The sequence below is a fragment of the Dysidea avara genome, chromosome 5, assembly GCF_963678975.1.
Source record: "Dysidea avara chromosome 5, odDysAvar1.4, whole genome shotgun sequence".
NCBI lineage: Eukaryota > Metazoa > Porifera > Demospongiae > Dictyoceratida > Dysideidae > Dysidea > Dysidea avara.
The window spans coordinates 29,065,090-29,087,051 of record NC_089276.1 but is presented as its reverse complement, the minus strand read 5'-3'; the positions used below and the strand labels follow the sequence as shown (position 1 = coordinate 29,087,051).

The 21,962-nt window shown below is 38.6% G+C and overlaps 1 protein-coding gene across 1 annotated transcript in view; it reads right to left on the bottom strand.

Annotated features, from left to right (window-relative positions):
- LOC136255168 (uncharacterized) overlaps positions 1–21,962 on the bottom strand; it is a 132,115-nt gene that overhangs the window by 21,989 nt on the left and 88,164 nt on the right. Inside the window, exons 5-13 of the mRNA XM_066047887.1 lie at positions 20,717–21,565; positions 20,410–20,661; positions 19,224–20,053; positions 19,123–19,173; positions 18,898–19,053; positions 18,774–18,848; positions 18,373–18,723; positions 17,440–17,583; positions 12–146 (exon numbers count right to left, since the gene is read on the bottom strand). Of these exons, the coding sequence (XP_065903959.1) occupies positions 12–146; positions 17,440–17,583; positions 18,373–18,723; positions 18,774–18,848; positions 18,898–19,053; positions 19,123–19,173; positions 19,224–20,053; positions 20,410–20,661; positions 20,717–21,565 (2,843 nt within the window). The remainder of the gene's footprint in view (positions 1–11; positions 147–17,439; positions 17,584–18,372; positions 18,724–18,773; positions 18,849–18,897; positions 19,054–19,122; positions 19,174–19,223; positions 20,054–20,409; positions 20,662–20,716; positions 21,566–21,962) is intronic.

The following is a 21,962-nucleotide window of genomic DNA, read 5'->3' as shown; positions in this document are numbered from 1 at the left end:
AAGGATGTTACCTCTTTCCTTGTGATCTCTTCTTGTAATTTAAAAACTTTTCCTTGTGTCTGAGTAAGCTCATCCTCCAACTGATCATTTTTCTGTTTACTCTCAGATAATTCAGTTTGTAGCAATTGTACAAATGATGACCATTCCTATTGTGTGAGTAATGGAACATAATACACTTGTACATCATCACATAACTGACTACTCTATTGTTGGTGGAGGATACCCATATAATGGAGGTTATCATAGGCAGCAGAAAGTGGGAGGGGGTGGACAATGACTGTAGCTGATAATGAAGTGTAATGGTAACTACACTTTATGGATATTGATATTTGAGACATGTGTTCAAAGGCTAAATTACATTAACATGGGCTATTCTTTCTTTGATGCAGTATATGTGAGTTCAGCAGTCATAATCATGTTACTACAAGTAAACAAACAATTACAAGGAAAAATTAAATTTATTATAGAAATACAGTGAAACAAGGGAGGTCATCTACACCTGCAGATATACTAATGGGTATTAAATGGATTAAGTATCCATTAGTATATTTGCAGGTGTAGGTGACCACCTTTACCACTGTTTTATTTCCATGATCAAACTTAAAATTCCTAATTATTATCATACTTGTGATTTTAAAAGCACAGATTCTTATATTTTAGAGGTGAAAGATTGACAAACAGTTAATTGTTAATTTTTCATGAAATGAGAACCAGAAATATATACATATAGCTAGGATGATTTCGAGGTACTGGACAATTCAGGACAGTGATGATGATGATAATCACTTCTACCCTTAGTTATAGTATTCCCTGTATATAGTAGTAATACTAAACAGCTGATTCTGATAGCTTATAAGCTTTTGTATTTAACATTTCTATTGTATCAGTTGAAGGAGTGGTAAGAACATTTTCTGTGTATACCGTATGGAGGGAAACTTTGGAGGAGGAAAAATTTGGTGAATCAAACAAAATATCACAGTTGGCAAAATTTGGCGAATTGTTAGCAAAGCGCACGCCCTATTTAATTGATTAGATTACTGAAGCAAGGATCTGGAGTGCCACACTTCTTTGGTGCCTGGAGTCAGCAATCAACTAAAAGGTAATACTATATAGACAGTAGATCTACACCCTCTGGAATAGTGAATATCGTACTTGATATGGTAGCACTCGCTACTTGTCACGCCCGTTTTGAGGTGAGGTTTGAGGATCACAGATACAGCTAGCTACCTATTGAAGTAATTGAGGCAGGCTTGGCTCTAGTTTGATGCCTGGCCCAGTAGCCCTTGGTCAAGTAGAAAATTGTTTAGTTCGATGTTTGGTTTGCTGTTTTCTTTACTAGCAAAATATTTGGATGGGGAAGATATGGTCATTCGCCAAATTTGCCAAATTTTTATGGTGCCAAAGTTTCCCTCCATATGGTATGTATCCACACAAAAACAGCCAAGCTATGAAAAAATGATGCAGCCTTAAAAAGTCTGGGTGAAAAGAAGTTGTGAAATCAAAGGTGGAAGCCAAGAAATGGCTTCAATGGTGTTAATACTAATAAATTTTAATGCACACAGTCAAATTAAAATTTATTATCATTGACATTGTTAAAATGGCTGCCACCTTTGATTTGAGGCGGTTAACTGGAAGTCGCGGTTTTGAAGCCATACGTCCTGCTACAAAAATTTGTTTATTGTGTCAATTGATTAGTGTCTACGTAATAATTAAGATGGCAGCTGCACATACTAAGGCCCATTGCCTTGTAACAAGAAGAAATTTGTTACTGTTGTGTGAGTATTATTAAAGAAGACATTCACTGAAGTAAGTAGAGTAGTTCAGAACCTTTGTTTACAGAGATTTGGCTGCTTCGCGCGAAACTTTGGTGGTATACGTCGCTTGTGGTTTTAGTATGGTATGCTAAAGTGTTAGTACAACTTTCTGCGTCAGTTTTTTCTTGTACATATACTAATGAACAAGACCTCTGTATATTATAGTAGTGTAAAATAAGTGATTGATATTTGTAGTAGGTCAAGAAAAAAAATTTTTTTGTACTGCCTATCAATGTTACAGCAGGTTTAGGTCCCTTCGCAATGGCCAAAAGGACTTCAAAATCCCATAGCTGTGTTTCAGTCTGGCATAGGCTGAAGTTGTGTTGATTTCACCCTGCGTATGCTGCTAGAGAATACGTAGATTCCACATTTGTGACTGGATCTGTGAAAACCGATGTTATCACCCAAGACAGGAAGTTTGATTTTTCACACAAACACAAGCTTTATGAATGCACTATCAAATTTCACTGTCACAGTCGACCAGGGTAAAGTGGTCTGCTTTTGTTAGCTGCTTTTTTCAAGCACAGTGGCAAGCCATACAAGTGGTTTGGCGCCTTGATGGAGCCCTGGCCAACCAGGAAATGGTTGCGTGTGGCTATACAGTTCCATGGTATTGGATAATGATCTGTACTGTAAATTCCTTTCATTGTAACCAGTTTTGAGGCCAATAACTTGGCCCAACATGCTCCTCTTCAGTTTTTCAAACAACATCTTACCCGGCTTCCAGGCCCCCGCCTCCCACCTCTTTTAGAGCTGACCAATAAATTGAAGTTAACATAAAAAGTTGGTTACAGTGTTAATAGAGTATGCGCACGCCCATGCAGGGACTAATTGTAATCATTGGTGGGTTCATTGGCTCACATGTGTTGTTGAAGAATGCCACAAAGAGCGGGAAAGCAGTTTGTGCCAAAAAACTTACGAGGAGTGGGAAGGAAGTTTGTGCTGAAAAACTTAAATAGCTAGGTTTTACTTGTCACGTAACACTTTGTAGCCATGTAGTGTCTGTCCTTGTGTTGTATTATTTGTGTCTCCTACTTTTATGCCGCTCATACAACCTCAGCTTAGGCCACATAGCAATACTGCTTGAATCGTTGGGGTGGTTTACCGATTGTTCCAATTAACGCCCACCGGATGGTCTAATTGTGTAATAATGCTTGTTGTTTCCAATTAATGCTTATCATGCAATTTTAGTTGAGGGAAGTGTTTGGTTCAGCTGTTTTTATCAGCTTGCTTTACATTTGCTTGATGTCAGGTCAGTTGAACTACTGGTGTCTTGGACACCAGCACTCGAAGCAAATTTTATTTGAGTGCTTGTGCTGCTGATTGCTTAATGTCAACTTCAGCCCTGGTTGGTTCACTCCTTTTGGCATGTCAGTGTCTACTCCTGTGCAGCTTCAATGAAGCAGCAAGCCCTCATTTGTGGTAGTCCTGCCATTGTTTCATTGCCATGACCACTGCTTCATTATAATACAAGCAGAGCGCTGATCAGCAAGCTGCTATATATACCCCCTGCCCTGCTTGGCTTTCTGCCCCACTTGGCGTCCATGTTTGGTCAGGCTGACATGGTATATCTGTGACCCACTGTAGGTTTTCAGGAAATTTGTTCTGAAACTCAAGCACCATATTACAAGCCATGGCACAGTAGTGATCATCGCAAATGCACTGCAATTCGCAGTTTTGCTTCCTGATGGCATCAGTGCTGTTTGTCACAGCATCAAAACTGCTGTACAACTGCTATTATTTTGAAGCACTTAATATCCCAATTATTACCAAACCCGGTATGGCCATATCTAACAATGGGCTATGTGTCAGGAATTTGTATCACGAGTAGAGCTGGGCGATATCCCAAAATTTCAAAGCGATATATCATATCATAGTTTTTGACGATAATACTAAATATCCCGATATATTGTGTTGCAATATTACCATTGTATAATTTTATGTTATTTAATCAATATTACTTGTTATTTTCTCTTCTATAGGGTACATGTCTGACATTACAAGTTGTAGTAATACAAGTTTACAAACCATCAAGATAACTACTATAGGTTACATACAACATCTAACATGGTACAAGTTTCAAAATTTACAAACCTTATGAACTATCATGACAATCAGATAACTACATAAGTGGTACAACTGAGACAACACTAGTTTTTCATGTTTAGAGCCAAAAATACCAAGTTGTCAACTCTTTCTGGTTTCAGACATGTCCTTCTGTCAGAAACAATGTGGCCTCCACAGCTGAACACACGCTCAGCGGCTACACTTGTTGCACACAAACACAGATATTTATGTGCTAGCTTTGCCACATTTGGGTATCTAACAGCTTCAATCTTCCACCAGTCAAGAGGAGACGCTTCAACATCTAGCTGCGGATGACTTAAATACTGATCCAACTCTTGCTTTACTTGCTGGCGAGGGGTCAGCTGAACCGACTGACTATTGCCCAAACAGCGACCAAGAACCTTGCTTAGTCCTTTTGCTTTCTTAGATGGTGGAGCTGCCATTCCTGAACTACCAGACTGTGAACTTGAAGGTAAGTGTGATGAATCATCCACTGAACGGTCAGTCAAATCTCTCATTTCCTTCTCTACCTCTTCTAAAATTTCTGCTCTATTGCTGACATAGTTGAGCTTGAATCTAGGATCTAGAAATGAAGAAAGTTCTAGGAGAAAGGTGAGTTCTGGATCATCATATCTTGCTTCTAAATCATCCTTTATCCTTTTCTTCATTTCCTTTGTCAGGTCAGTGTCATCATTTTCTGCCACAAGCACTTCCTCTGCTAAATGACTCAACAATGGCTTCACTGCAGAAACTGTAACACACTTTTCAGCAGCAAGTGCATCCGTCATGGTTTTCAATCCTTTTAGAGCAGCAGCAATAGACTGCAAAACATCTCGATCTTGCCATGAGGGTGATGAGGCTCTGTCTTCACTAAGAACATTTCTCACAGCATCCATTTGCTCCAACATTCTTTCAACCATGTCATATGCAAAGCCCCATCGTGTCACTACGTCAACCTTTAGCTTGTGAATTTCTAGCCCCCTTTGTTCTTGTGCAATAACCAAGTCTCTCTGCTTCTTCCAACTCCTTGAAAATGCAGCTACAGCACTTCTAACAACCCTGAGGGTACGTTGTACCCTTGCATCATTTAATCCCTTTCCCACAGCTAGATTTAAGTTGTGACCAAAACAACTCAACCTATTCCAATTAAGCAGGTCACATGCCAGCTTGATGTTGGAACCACTATCAGTAGTGATTCCTACCAGCTTCTCTACTTCAAGGCCCCATTGCTGTATGGTTTCCTCAAGAGCCTCAGCAATGTTTGTCCCAGTGTGGTCCATGGGAAGGTAGTGAGTTTGGAGGCAATATGATTTTAAATCCCAGTTGGCATCTATAAAATGGACAGTAAAAGTCATATACGGGTCTCCAGCAGCTGAGGTCCATAGATCTGTAGTAGCAGAATAGTAGTCCAACTGTTTGATTTTAATCTTTTCTTCAATTTCACTTTTGACCTCATTGACTAGTGCTGGTACTGCCACTTTAGTAAAGTGTTTACGAGTGGGTAGTTGATACTTTGGATTAAATTGTTGTAACATCTTCCGGAAGCCTGGCTTGTCTACAGTGGACAATGGTAGCATGTCTCTTGCAAGGCAGTATGTGACAGCGTTAGTCAAAGTTTTGTGCTCTCTTGACGATGATGACAAAGGTCGGCGCTTATCCCATGAATCTAAGAGTGTTAACTTCGGAGCGGCTGCTTCCTCTGTGCTGAAACTTTTGCTTTTCTTCTTGCTAGCTTGACATGCTAGAGCATACTCCTCAGGATGCTTGGTTTTCAAATGGCTGTATAAATTCGAAGTATTCGAATCCTTCGCAGCGACCGTTGTATGGTTTGGGCACAAGCGACACTTCGGTAAATCGACACAGAGAGGACGGCCATTTCCATCTGTTTCGAAGCCGAAATACTTCCACACAAATGCTTTGGCTTTCCTTTTTGAAACAAGTACAGCATCACTATCGGTCTCCTCGTTGTCTCTTTCAGTGGTGTCAACTTCGACTTCCTCATCGTCAGACGCCATTATGCTTACGCACGTGATGGAAACGTATGATGCACGTGATGATTCGATAATACCGTCAGTAGTAAATTTAATACCGCCAGTTCTTAATATCGTCGATATCGATAAATATCGGAATATCGCCCAGCTCTAATCACGAGCCCTGCATTTCTTAACAGATCTGGTGTCTGTTACCCACATTAACTGAAACAATAAAGTGTATTAAGTTCTTATCGATATTTGGGTAGCTGGCACCTTGTAATGATAATGGTGCATGCATCCTTGCAGCCCATGTGCACCTTCATAATGTATCATTTATGTCATAATTGTTGTCATGGCTACGTGTCATCATGGTTGCTTGTACTTGAGTCATCATGGCTGCTTGCATCATCATGGCTGCTTGAATTGTCATGGCTGCTTGCATCGTCATGGCTGTTTACGTTGTCATGGCTGCTTGTGTTATCCTGGCTGCTTGCATCATCATTGCTGCTTGTATCGTCATAGCTGCTTGTATCTTGGGTCATCATAGCTGCTTGTATCTTGGGTCATCATAGCTGCTTGAGTCATCATGGCTGCATACATCGTTACGGTTGCTTGCATCGTCATGGCTGTTTTATGTCATTATGGCTGCTTGTATCATCATGGCTGCTTGTATCTTGGGTCACCATGGCTGCTGTATCATCACAGCTGCTTGAGTCATCATGCATCGTCATAGCTGTTTCGTGTGACTATGGCTGCTTGTATCTTAGGTCATCATGGCTGCTTGCATTATTATGGCTGCTTGCATCATTATGGCTGCTTGTGTCATCATGGCTGCTTGTATCTTGGGTCATCATGGCTGCTTGTATCTTGGGTCATCATGGCTGCTTGTATCATAATAGCTGCTTGAGTCATCATGGCTGCTTGTGTTGTCAGGTCATTATGGCTGCTTGTGTTGTCATGGCTGCTTGCGTTGTCCTGGCTGCTTGCTTTGTCATGGCTGCTTGTGTCATCATGGCTGCTTGTATCATCATGGCTGCTTGTATCTTGGGTCATCATGGCTGCTTGTGTCATCGTGGTTGCTTGTATCATCATAGCTACTTGAGTCATCATGGCTGCTTGCATCATAATAGTTGCTTGCATCATAATAGCTGCTTGCATTGTCATAGCTGGTTTCATCATGATGGCTGTTTGTGTCATTATGGCTGCTTTCATCATCAAGGCTGCTTGCATTGTCATGGCTGATTGCGTTGTCATAGTTGCTTGCATCGTCATGGCTGTTTTGTGTCATTATGGCTGCTCGCGTCATCCTGGCTGCTTGCATCGTCATGGCTGTTTGCATCGTCATGGCTGCTTGCATTGTCATGGCTGCTCACATCATCATGGCTGCCTGTGTTGTCATGGCTGCTTGCATCATCATGGCTGCTCACATCATCATAGCTGCCTGTGTTGGCATGGCTGCTTATGTTGTCATAGCTACTGAATCATGGCTGCTTGAATTGGCCGGCCTGGCTGCTGTCGTCGTCATGGCTGCATGTGTTGTCATGGCTGCTTGCATCATCATGGCTGCTTGTGCCGTCATAGTTGCGTACTATTAATTTGATTACATACAGTGGGCCTTTGTATTTGGCATGCTCGTAGCCTTAGTTGGCAATGAAACATAATATGTTTAGTAGTACATACCAGCAATTGTGCGAATCAATTGCACCAATCGGCACTAAGTGCATACAAACCAAATGGATGCAACCCTCTGGTGGCCAACCAGCAGCTATTTCTGGATGGATAGCACAGAGGTCAGACTATCACTACTTTCTCAGAACCCAGTTTGCAGTTGCCTAAACATCCATTAACATAATTACTTTACTATATTGCTGCAGTTGATGCTACCAGTGTGTGTTTTTTTGTCAGTTAATACATTTGGGTTACAAATTACAAGGTTTAACTATGCCTTGCTACTCCTGCTGTGGGTTCCCACTGCAGCTGCCATCATCGTTAAGAACCTTGCCTATTTAGCCATCAACAAATGGTACCGAGAACAGATAATGTAAATAATAGTTATGATCACATGTTATTCACCATTACACTAATGTAAATGGTTGGGTAATATAGGACTTATAGTGTGCCAATTGGTATGTATATGCACTGACATTAAACCTTTGATATGTATGTATCACAGTGACAAGGGGCAGCCACAAACTCTAAATAACAAAAAAATTGGGGAAAAATTGGGTGCAATGTATTGCTTACTAAGGCATAAGATCAGTACCTACCCGCCAGACGCTGTGGTCTATGTTACCATAGCCTAGATGGCTAAACTAAGAATGCAATATTGCGTGAGCATCACAGTTGTTGGCACGTGGGCTCTGCCATAAATTTCACTGCATAGCTGCTTCTCTGCTTAGCTCTGTACATAGGTACATTTCCATCGCTGCTACTGCTGCTATTATTGCTTTGCATGACTGCGTTACCTATCCCGCATATGCTGTTGTACACTTGTGGGTTTCCATTGCTGCTGCTACTATCATAGCTTGCATTACTGCTTTACCTACCCCACACCGGTGTTGTACACATGTGGGTTCCTACCATTGCTGCTGCTATCATTGCTCTGCATGGCTACTTTACCTACCCCACATAACTGTTGTACATATGTGGGCTCCCACTGCTGCTGCTGCTGTTCTTGCTGTTGCTGCTGTTCTTGCTGTTGCTGCTGTTGCTATCATTGTAGCTGTTGTACACATGCGGGTTCCCACTGCTGCTGCTGCTGTCACTGTTACTATTGCTTTGCATGATTGCTTTGCATGATTGCTTTACCTATCCCACATACACTGTAGCTGTTGTACACTTTTGGGTTCCCACCGCAGCTGCTATCATTGCTCTGCATGTCTATCCCGAATATGCTGTTGTACACATGTAGGCTCCTGCTGCTGCTTGCTAAACAATAAAATTAATTGAATTTTACTGTATAATCCATAACACGTGTCATCAACTGCGCAGCCAAATAAATTAAGCAATTCTGCTCAATGATTCCTTAGTTTCCCTTTTTCACTCTAAAGTTAGCATGGCAGATCAGCAAACATTAAACAGCACCACCTGAGTATGAGTAAGCACGCTGGTAATTAAGCCATGCAAATACACAAATAAATGTATGGTATGTATGGTTACGTAGATATAAATGTGCATGTGTTTGTGTCAGAGATCCCCTTCCCTCCTTTAGGGTCAGGTGCAGGAGCCCGGCACGCCTGCATTAAGAGCTCGGGGGTGGTTGGGTGGCATACAAGCAAGCAGGCCAGGTTTGCACTTGGCCCCCTTATGGGGGGTGGGCTAGGGACCATGGGCGATAAGACTGGTTTTCCCAGAGACAGTGACTACATTTTACTTTGCCATAGTATGCAACAAGCTTTTGGTAAACTGATGCCGAAAAATTTTTTTGCATGCTCTTACAATCAGCTTGTTGTGTATCGTTGTTCAATATCTAATGGCCATACAAATCAGCATGTAGATAAAGAGCTGGTCTACAATGTGACGGTGTTTGCTTTAGTGTAGCTATCCATATGTGTTCACAACTGTATTTTTAAAATATCCTTCAAACCAGAAATTTTGAGGTAAACGCCACCATAAGGCTACGCCATTTTTCACAGCTTGGCTGTTTTTGTGAGGATTTCACTTCTTTTTGTACTTTATAAGGCCCCAATACCAGACTACTGCTGACTTCTGGTTTGCTTTGTACTCCCATTTCTTCTTTTCGATATAGACACTATTGAAGACAGACTTATAAATGTATTGTATTGCATGATTTACTTCACTATTTGTTAATATTATTGTAATACTCTAATAGAGTGCACTTTTTGAGGACTTCTAATAGAACATACATAGAATGTTCTAGAACAATCTACCTGTAGCACTTTAATCGATAGATCTATGAAATAACAAACATTTATTTATAAGCAGATTTAAACTAGGATTTTCATTTGTAAAGCAGAAATTAAGTAAGGTGATCAGCCAAGATAGCAGTGATTCAGTGGTTAAGGATGTAGATGTTAAAGTTTTTGTGCAGCTTTTTACCCTGCGGTGACTGCTTTATTAGAGAGTCTTGATCCCACAATTTTGCACTTATTTGGTTTTGCTATATAACTTTGTAGCTGTAACTCTATTGCTTTCAAAGATACTGCTACGATGATCAGTCTACTTGCACACCAATTTTACATACTCAGTTTACCCTGTAGTCTTGTGTTTACCTTTTTTAATTAATAAATGTTCATAACTCTTTGGATATTCATCAGATTCACAGCAAACTTGGTACATGAATTCACACTTTGTATGCTCTTCATTTCTGCCAAAGATCAAGGCAGTCGAATTACATGTTTACGTTTTATAGTAATTTTTCAAAGTGTACAAAAAGAAATTAAATCCCCTGTAGCTCTCGTATGGCATAAGAAGAAAAAATGAAGAAATTAAAATGAAACTTTGAATGCTCATATCTTGCAAATGGCTGTTGCAAATTTAATAAATATATGATGTGTGACCTACCCTACCTGGCGGATGCAAGAATGGTGTGCTTTGGAGAAGGAGCCATGGAGCTATGCATGCATGAAAATGCTGTTTTATTTCTTCCTGTCGCAGTGTGGCGCACTGGCTTTCTTGGCCACATGACACACTGCTGTGTGTCTTGGTGTCTGTATGTTGTTTAAGGTGGCGGTTAAGTTGATGCCTATTCAATCAATTACATTTAATAATTGATAATTTCCAAGTTATTATTGAATTCAGTATCACTACCATAATATTCAAGTACAAAACATGTACTGTTGTGCATTTATTACATTTCATTATTAACAGTGAAGGTTCAAGAGTGACTTTCTAGCAGGAAAATTGGTGCAGAAGCAACATGAGACTTCAGGATCCTGTATTGAAAATACTGTACTTTCAAGTTTGAATCATTACAATGATATGCGTGGACCACATATACCTTTAATCTTCTACTATGAAATTTAATAAGTTATTCTGATAATTATTTTGAAAATCAAAGAAGTTTCAACAATGCATTGTGCATGATTATGTAACATAACATGTCACGCACATGTATTTTACTAACATTTTTACATATGACCAAAGAGAAGTGGACCGTTTGTTCCTTCTATTTGTATCTTTGTGGCGTTTCTTGTGGAGCGAGTTATGGCATCCTCGAAGTATACTCAACTATTATTACTGATGATATGTAGTAGTTGTAACATGGGCACTTGTGATTTGCCTGAAATATATGCATGAGCATGAGGGCACAGCCTGAGTGCGAGTGCATATATTTCAGGCAAATCACAAGTGCCGATGTTACAACTAATATATTCCACTTGGGTGACTCACCTGCAAGTGTGGGAAACTGCAGGAATGCTTCACAAGTGTCTTTATATGGGACTATGTGAATTTCAATTGTGGATAACGTCGTAAGAGCAACGACAAGGCGCTGCTGAGAGGCCGAACGTAAGTGTATCGACACGAGTGTGCAGATCACTTCGATTGTGGGTACGCAATTAAACACAGGAAGCCCAAATGCGAGCTGAACAGCTCATAATGAAACTTAAGTGCACTGTAAAGTACTTACTATACTAGCCAAGAATAAACTGAAGCAGTGAATATGTTTATAACGCTATAATGGTGTAGTCAATTAAGCACCACACCCAGTCACTATGCAGGTGTGACATCGTGCCAGGTGTCAAAACAGCAATATAAAGATGATTCAAGTGCACTAAAGTACTTACTTTACTAGCCATGAATAAACTAAGGTAGTGAATATGTTAGCTAATGCTAATGGCCAAATAAATTAGCGCTACCCCCAGTGTCTGGACATCGCCACGTCAATGCAATCAAAACAGCATGATATAAACTGACCCATGACCTTCTTCATTCAGTAAAACAGCGAACTATCTTCTTTCCCAAGTCCATGATCTATGCTTTGGCTCACTTTGCAAAACTAAAACCCACTCTCAATCCTGTGAATCCTGTGAAGTGTCACTATATTAAAGCAGAGGAGATCACACAGTTTCATCAAAGAAATCAGACAATTTCTGAGAATGCTTGGAATGCATTAATGAGAATAGGAGGTAGTATATACAAGTCATATCCCTCCTAGGAGGGATATAACTTGTATATACTACCTCCATTTCTCGTTCATGCATTCCTGAGCACTCATAGCAGTGCTATTATAGCACTAATACACCTTCTCTTCCCTTTGAAGTGAGGTGTGAAAGTGGTATATATATATATATATGTGTGTCAGTTGTGTCTCACTACAACTTAGTATTCATAATCTAGTCTTCAATGAGCATTAAGGAGTTGTTTATGTAAGTGTGTCTGTAGCATCTTATGAGCCACTCTTGTTACATATCTTTTAAAGCATAACTATTGTAGCTGGTGATTGTTCTCTTCATGTTGAACTTAATGTGATGAATGAAGTATGATTTATAGTATAAGTATGGTACGTATATTGGTGGTATAAATATTACAATTCTAGATATTTACAATACAGTACAAAGAAGTCGATAATATACTGTTCACGGTGACTGAAGTCATTGGATTGGCTGACTAACTACAAAACACAATTGGCTAACTCTGAAAGTAGATATTCTCTGAAAAGAGATGTATCTGTATACTCTTGGGATACACCATGGTTTAAAGTTTTCATTGCATTTAATTTTCTGTGAAGATGTTAGATAAGGAAGCCACACAAGGGTAACTGTATAATTTTTTGATTGGCTTTGCACCTGGTAATAGTAGTTGGTACTTTTGTTAGCATGACTTGACCATCTGTTAAAGAACTATATACAAAACTGGTGAATTTCCTGGCGTGCGTCATTAGTCTACCAGAATATGGCTGCTTATTTCCAATAGACCAATCTTCCTTAACCTTGGGTAGAATCTTCTACAACACTATTAGGAAAAGCAGCCAACTGTGGATCTGTGGTACATATGTAGATACCAATTCTGCTGACTTTGTTTAGTGGTCCAAACTGCTTGGCAATCTGAGCTATGTAAAGTATCACTGCCTTGTGGTGTTGTCATGTGATCATCCCCATTGTAGTACTGGAATTGTACCCGGTGGTAGTTTCTTCTAATTTTTTCATATGTTTTCATGGCAGTGTCAAATATAGATGCTGTCAGGTGTGGTCTTCTGAGTTGCTGCCATAGACTGTTGAGGGATGGATCTTGATCTAGTTACTCTGGTGAGTTCAGCAGCTTGTTCCACTGAGAATTGTTAAAGATTTTGAGTATTCATTACAGATATGTTGCAACTCTTCTTGACTGGAGTTGATTGAGTGATTGCTTCTGATCCATAATTTACACCAGTAGTAGCTGCAATCTTCGCTGGCTTTCCTATACACATCTGAAATTTTAGTTGAACAGGATCAAAACAGTAGGCCTGCTGCTATTATGCCAGCATAATTTTGACAATAGTAGGTCACCAATTTTGTGAGAATAACTCTAGAAATATAGGGTGATTGCAGGCATAATTTTAGAATTATCGGATGTCCACGGGAAAAATCGGTGGAATTAAGGGGCGTGTCTCCTTGATTAGCTAGAAGAAAGAATTAAGCTACTAAGAATGATATTAGCTGACATTGTTATAGGCATGCAAGCAGAAATGTAAATCATTTGTTTGTTCCACAAACAAACGGGAAACGCAGTTTCTATTATCGTGGAACCATCTTGTGGAATGCTCTGCCAACAGTCTTATATGACTCAACAACATTTACTCAATTTCGAAATAGTTAAGAACATTTTAGTGATGTTAGTTTGTACATAAGTAATTACTGTATATATGTGTGTGTTTATGATGTACGTTTTTGTGCAGGGCGTAGCTGAAAAACAGCTTCGGCTGATGCTGCCTCCCTGTTGAAATAACAATTGAATAAAAAAGGAGTGCTGGGACTGATAAACCTCTAAAAGATCGATATACTTTAATAGAACACTCAAATACTTTAATAGAGCAGTCAGATCAGTTAACAATCTGCAGCCAGTATCAGGGATTTAACTGCATGATTATCTGCAATACTGAAACTTGTACATCTTTTATACCAGTGTATCTTCTTCAAATCTTTGAACATATTGCTAGTATGTGGCTACAGCTACACTAATATTGAAAACACGAATTATTGCTGCAGATAGCTATTCTATGTCTGTTGTAACTACAGTAGGTTGCAAAAAAAAGTTTACGTTTCATAATTGTAATTACGGTGTGATTACTAAGTAATTACCATGTTTGTACTGTAATTACATTTTGACCGTAATCCATAATTATGCAAAAAAGTAGTTTTTCACCAGCCATATTTACAATATAATCATAGTTACCAATAGAGCATAATTCGTAATTACGCTTTGTAATTACGCTACTACAGCGTAATCACAATTGCAAAATGTAAACTTTTTTTTGCAGACTACTGTACTTATAGCCAGAAAAATGATGTGTAAAATGGAAACTTCATATGGCTATTAATCAGTTCTGACAAAACTACTTATAGCAGCATCTTGAAAACTTGAAAACTAAGTGACTAGCCAAAGAAACTGAATGATTTTGGAATAATAGGCTAGATACAATAATGGGAGAATTTTTGGGAAATTCTGGAAGGAATAATAGATACATTTTTGAGCATAATAGGCTCAGGCCTACTAAACAGGTACTTCTAAGTGGTCTCTGACCTAAAGTTATGCATGGTTCTGCTGTCAGCTGTAATGATCCTGCTTACCTCCATCCATTTTGGGTCTGATCAAAATGTGACATTCACTCAAGTTGGTTGTGCTGCCACTTATGAGCTGAGCTACGTTGTTTGCGAGATGGTCACCAGCTCAAAGAGGAGGTTAGGTGGCAAGTCAATTAATTTATAGTGCTTTCTAAACATCAGGATGGATCACAATCTTTATGGTATCCTAGGTATTGATTTGAACTTGCTCAAAGATCATTCTGCAGCTTTGTTACACTGAATAGCATATCAAGCACCCTGTGTGATTTTCATGATTACAGATTTGGACTTTGTCCATGGAAAGATGAAAAGTCCTTTGCTAGTTATTCCAATTAACCATGAAAACATTTGATATGGTGTGGTTTGCACACTCAACCATCTCTAGGTGGCTCAACTCTTTTTGTATTGTATAAGGAATGGGGCTTCCGTGTCCAATACTCCAATGTATAGAACATGTGCATACTCAAATTGTCTAAATCCTGTGGCAATATCTGCTTACGTTGATGTAGATGATCCCGAACAGGTTTTAAAGCATTTGTGATAAGGTGGCGCTTGGTATGTTTCTTTTATGATATATAGCATACTGCACAGTACCAATTTTTATACCTATGTACAAAAGCTTTTTGTAGCAGCACCAACTATGACTCCAGAACTTTGCATTGTAAGAATGCCCATGGGACCTCTCAATTATTCTCTCTCCTCTCTTCCAGCTTGCAACATTTATCCATTTAGGTAGTCTTCAAAAGCTGATACCAAGAGCTTCTCGATAAATGTTGGCTTGGATATTGAAGGAATGCCAATTGTACATATTACCTCCTCAAGGTTCTGACCACCACCTACTAATAGGGACCCGCCGATTATGCTGGCATAATTATGAGCATAATAGGTGTCTGAAAGCATTGAGCATAATGCTAGCATAATAGGTAGAATATTTGTGTAATAGTATGAATTCTTGCTTATCAAAATAGCTATCACAGAAAGATCGATATACTCTAATAGAACAGTCAGTAACTCTAATAGAACAATCACATAGCTGACTGTTCTATTAGAGTATATCGATCTTTTCTGTGATATGCATTTTGACAAGTAAGTTTGTGCTTCAGCCACTTATTATTTATCCATAAATTGGAAATTATTAGCAGAGCATGAGAACTGAGGCATAAATAATTGGGCATAATTTGAGCATAAAGGGTAAGTATTGAGCATAAATTTAAGCATAATAGATAAATTTTTGAGCAGTGCAGCATAGCATAATAGGTAAAATTATGAGCATAATCGGCGGGTCCCTACCTACTAACTGTATTAGTTTCGTAAGTTGATCCAATTGTCCTTTCTGTTGTTTGTAACTTTAGCTGCTTGATTTCCATCTGAAGATCAACATTTTGCAGAGGGCAAAAAAATACACTGTAGTCTATAAATGAACTTTGATGGTAAATCTTTGTTATATAGATGCTACCCATACATACTGCAACTACAGTCTTGCAAGGCCCCAGACCGCTTTTTTGTGAGTGTGAGTTGTGCCCTACCCACGCAAATGAAAAAAAAAGTTTTGCTATGTGACACTTACAGTACCACTCAAATATTACTTCACAAATCCAGGGTGCACACTTGGTACTAAACATGACATGCGTGTACTTGAAAAATCCATCTTTACTGGCATGATCATCTCACTGGAGCCTGTAGCTAAAATCTGAATATCAAGAAGTAAATTCAAGGATATAATCTCTGGACTTTTATGAACAATATTCAAATGTTATATTACTGTATCTCTACCGTTACCAAAAGCCTTGTAAGCAAGCAGTCGGTATGGTGGTCACGTGATACACTAATTGATTGTTTACATCCAAATATTTTAACAATATATGTATACTCTATACAGTTTATCATTGGAGATCCTAATCAAGGTCTATGGCTCCACATAAGGTGAGTTGGCAGTCACTACTTAAAGTGAGAAAATCGCTAGGTTAATGACATGGATCCATGGCACTGCTTTCCAGTGTTACAGTTGTATTATACAACATAGCAGCTGTACATGTGCCACATAGAGCTCAGCGGTATTGAAATTTGAATACACGGTATTAGTAGTAGGAAAATATTGCGGTATATCGGTATATAGTTAGCTTGTTATTGTAACTAATTGCATCATTTCTTGGGCCTAGTATGAAGCGGTATCATCCCAAAAAACAAAAAATATATAGTTCAGTACAAGTGAGCATGTGTTGTAATGTGAGAACCTCAAGTTTTGTTTAGGGCGTGTCTGCTAAACCATCAAAAAATTGGATAATTAAACACCAAAGGCTGGGTTAAACACAATCATATACTGGTATTCATCGATATACCAGTATTTCGATATATCGGTTATCAAATGCTGTCACTGTATGATAATCGGTTATGATAATTTATCATGATAAACGGTATTACCGATATATCGCAGAGCACTATTGCCACACCCATGCTACATTCTATTCTGTGGCTAATGCTGGTGTGCACAGGATACACCAGTCGTGATCTGCAGTGAAAGAATGTATCATACTTGAATTACTTATTTCGTGCTGGCATTTAGATAGCTACAGTATGTATTACAGCAACTAGCTACATTATGAGCCATGCAAGTGTTCTTTAGCTACATGTGTACCGTAGCTATTGTAATTTTGTTCAAACGACATATGTGCTACAGACTGCATGCATCATGTGTGTGGTGGTACTGCCTTCACGTGTGTGTTGGCATGTACAAGAGATGACACACATGTACGTGTTGAGTTCACACATGTGGAATTACATGCAACACGCATATGCTGTAAAGTTGTCAATACTGTTCACTATTGGTACCTGCCATGTATTTAGTTCATAACTTTTACTGACCTCTACATTTGACAAATTTGAAATCATTGTCTTCAGTTGCATCTGTAAAAGATTCTTTCCTTTCTCTGACTGTAGTGGTAGGGTCTCACTAGACTCCTTCACTTTTTCTTGATCCTTCATTGGTGACTGTGGACTCTTTGAAGTCTAAAGAGTACAATAATTTTAATTAATAGTTATGCAAGGTATATAGCAGATCGTGTATTGCAGACTAACAGATCATGTTATATATATATATATTTATATATATGCCCAGCTCAAATGAGCACAGCAACTGTGGGAAAGACTGAACAGTTGCACCAAGAGTTCAAAATGTTGTAGGATTATATTACAAACTCTTGGTTACACTGAGACATATACAGTAATATGGAAAATATGAAACTGAGTTAAACACTGTTGCTACATTCATCACTAAGGCTACCGTTATCAGCTCGATATTAGAAGCTATTGATACACTATAGCTATTTAGCTTGTGCTTTACAAGTACACTTGTCAGTGTAATATACACTGCTTACCAGGAAGTCTTTTCACAGGGTATGCTATATAATAGCAGGTATGCTGTACGGCAGGATTAATAATGGTGTACAATAGTATGTATATCAAGCCTATAGTATAATAGCTGTCTTTGGAAAACAGTTTGGTAGCACTGAGAACTGGAGCACACTCATCTTATTGTTCTAAAGTTTACAAATTTCAAGTCCATGCATGTTTTAGCAACTTTAATACTGAAGTGTGCACAATGTAATGTTGTTTACAGATACTTTATGTTGGAAGGTAAAGAATGTATGCTCATGTAAAAATGATTTTTTTTTTTTTGCTTATTAGATTTTGTTCTATATTTACAAGGAGCAGTTGGATGTGCCTGTTGATCCGTAATCTGTTTATTTATGATCTGCTAAATACATACAAATACACAGTTATGTATAGCAATATTACCTTTTCACTCCAATACTTCATTATCACTTCAACTTTTTCAAGACTAGAGCTCACATTTTCCATTACTGATTGTAATTTAGTCAGTTCAGTTTGTGTTTCTTCATCAAGTACTTGTAACTGTGAACTTTGCATCTCTTCTTGTTTGTCTAAAGATTCATCTTCCTCTTGTTGTGATGTGTCCAATGATAATTCTGGTGGATGGTCAACTGGTAGGGTGTTCTGTAACTCTTTGTACTGCTCCCGAAGGTTGGAGTACTTTTGCTTTTCTTTGACTATCTTTTCCTTCAGTAACCTCTCCAATTCTTTACTCTCTCTCAACTGAACTATCAACTGGTCCTGTTGTGACTGAATCTATATTGACATTGATGTCACATGATTCTCATTATACTATGTCAACTTACAGTTTTCAAAGTATCTACTGTATCAAAGGATGCCAGAGACCATTTTGTTGAGTTGCTTGAAGCATCAGACGATTTCTATAAAATTCATTGAAATGCACTCAGTACATACATTGTGCCAAAATACTTTTGTAACTGGTTCAGATGAACGTGCTTGAGATAAAGTGGTTATTCTCTCATCCATTTGAACAGCTATTTCATTTAGCTGTTTGATTGTGGCATTGTGTTCCTTCCTAGTTTGTAGCAGTTGATCTTGCATTGTGTTGATCTTTTTAGGAATCTCCTATACAAACACAATACCAGTATGTTTAGATCGATACATCAAATTCTATAAGCATAAATTTTTTGTTACCTCTAATTGGTATATTTGCATCTTAAGACTGTCACTTGTGTCACTGGTTGCCTGTAATAAACAATGGTACAGTACATTTGCAGTGTGATCATTGAGCTCACCTTAGCAAAGAATGAAAATGGTCCCACAGTAGGAACATTTGTACCAGTAACTAATATCGTTCCAGGGTAGATTGCAACTTGTTGTATACCATTTTGGTAAAGGTAGCTCTGGTATTTATACACATTTGAAATAATCAGAGAAGCCACATGTTTAGGAATAGTCCAGTAGATGATTGTGTGGCTAGTCTTTGCTACTGCCAGTAGCTGTAAACAATGAGGAGTAACCTCACATTTCTCTTGTATCAGTGATCGTGCATTGAGTACACTCTGGAGAGTGGTCTGGTGCAATTGCAAGTTAAGCTGAACAACCAGTACAGTGTGTGTACTGGTATCATATGGCACCATTTGATGAGATGGTGATGGTATGGGATACTGTGTGACTGGCTGGGATGTATCAATCCTACCGTCAAACTGGGCCAGAAGTGCTGCAGCTTCAGGAACATTGCAAACTTCAACTACCGCCGTGAGTATGGAGTGGTCCATCCAATTTGTAAATGGAGCAAGCTTATGTAAAAGTAATGGAGTGCTTTTAATTTCTTTGAGTGCAATCATAGAACTGGCTTGGAATAGCTTAATATTAGCTTTTTCACTAGCTCTCAATATACCACAATGATTAGCAAGTATCTTTGGACTCAACGACTGCAATACTTCTGCTAACTGGGCCATCATATCAAAGAAACATGTAACAATGGAAGAAGGCTCAAACATATCGCCAACAGTGTGAAGGTCTTCTCTATCCATTTGCTGTATAGCAGCAGTGCCAAGCTGCTGAGCATGCTCAACAGTGTCATCGGTGATGGCAGAGTCAATTACCGGAGTAGCCTCAAGTGCTGAAATGTAAAACAGTGATAAATTGTCTGTATAGGACAGTCCATTTCAAAAATACTAACATGCATATGAGTGGTAGAGAGGGTGAGAATGATGATATGTGAATTTTAAATATTTTTTAATGAATAAAGTTATATAAAGATTGAAGAAAGTTTATACTGTATAAACCACATGTTTAAACACACCTAGAGCTAATCTTGTATACAATGACAAGAAATACAGTTTTTCTACCATTGCTTGTGATATTTTAAAATGTTTCTAGAGTGTGGTTTGTAGTAGAGGGTGGCCATAAGTAAATTGATTAGTTTAAACACTTGAAAGTATGTATGAGTGTGTAACTACAGAATAGTTTGCTCACCATTTATAAGGGTTTCTCCTATATGCTGACTATGACTTGCTTTCAGCATCTGACAGAATGACATCAGTGTCTTTGTATCCATCAGTCGAACTTGTTGTAAGATCAGACAGCTCTTGTGGTAACTACTTTGAGCTGTCATAACAACATCTTCACTGAGTAGCTGTTGAGATATCATCAGTGGTACAGCCACCTCAGTATTCATGTTGACTGACAAATAATCATAGTAGTGGTCAATGAAATCCTTGACTGTTGCTACATGCACAAAAGTTTCAGATTATTTATGACGCATATTTAGTGGACCACTTACCAGCTCTATCTGGAGGAGGTGGAGTTGACATATCAACAGGTATTGTGGTCAGTGGATCATGAATTACTGGATAGTGTGCTATTTGAAGCCATAACAAGTGAATTTCATTAAACATGTGACATCTGGTAGATGCTGACTGATATGCACTATCCACACAATGGGTAGGAATGTACCAGTGGACCTCTATGCAACCACTCTCTAAATGTTCCACTGTGCAAACTCCTTTCTGTATAACCAAGATAACTTTTTCCAGCAAAGCTTGAAACTCTAACAATTCAGCCACAGTTATGTCTTTGGCATCTTTGTTTATTTTGGTGACAAGTTTGCTGTAGTACTCCTCTTTGACCTTTTTGCTAGGAGCATTTGGTAGCAAATCAATTAATTTTCTTGAAAACACTGCTTGTTTGTAGCTTGAAAGAAGTTCAATGCTTTCAAGAAGTCCAGAAGCAGCAGCCATTACATTAAGAAGTCGTATATCAATCCAACTCCAGTAAGCAGATTCTGCAAGAGTATCAAAAAGAGGATTAATGTGCTCACATGATTTGACTTTCTCTATAAGTTCAGGTGGAAGCTGTGCCCCACTTGGGCTTTGCGTTTGCTCAATACATACCCTTTTGATGTCACAGAAATCTGCTTTAGTTAACTGTGATCTCAATCTGGATGTGAGAAAAGCAAATGCCTCACTGACAGTGCTGAAGTGTGCAAATGTCACAGTTGTACTAGAAGTGGTGCTACTGGATGGTACATTGGATACACTGGATGGTGTTGACTGAAGTTCAGTGATGGTAGTGCTGGATAGATGAACTGGATGATGATGCTGTGGTGGTACACTGGATGGTGTTCCTGCAGCTGAAAAAATATTAGATAGTATCTAGTTAGCTACTACAGATATGATTTGATGTATATTGTTGTAAGAGTTAGCATCTGCATGTGTCCATGATAATTACTGCTATTTGTACACAAATTTTCTACATGTATGTGTAAACGAACTATTATATGCGCTAATATAATAAAAGTGAATGATTACAACAAAGTATTGGCTTTCATATTATAACTAATTGTTATTTAAATAGGGTTCGCTACATTGTGAAAGAGTATCTAACTACAGTAGTTTGCATAAATGTGACTGCATATAGTAAAAACGGGAGCTTACGCACAGTTTGCATTTATCAGAAAAAATGTCTTGATAACTCTCAAATTTACTGCTGAATTGTAACGCCATAACTTTTCATCGCATAGTCGCATT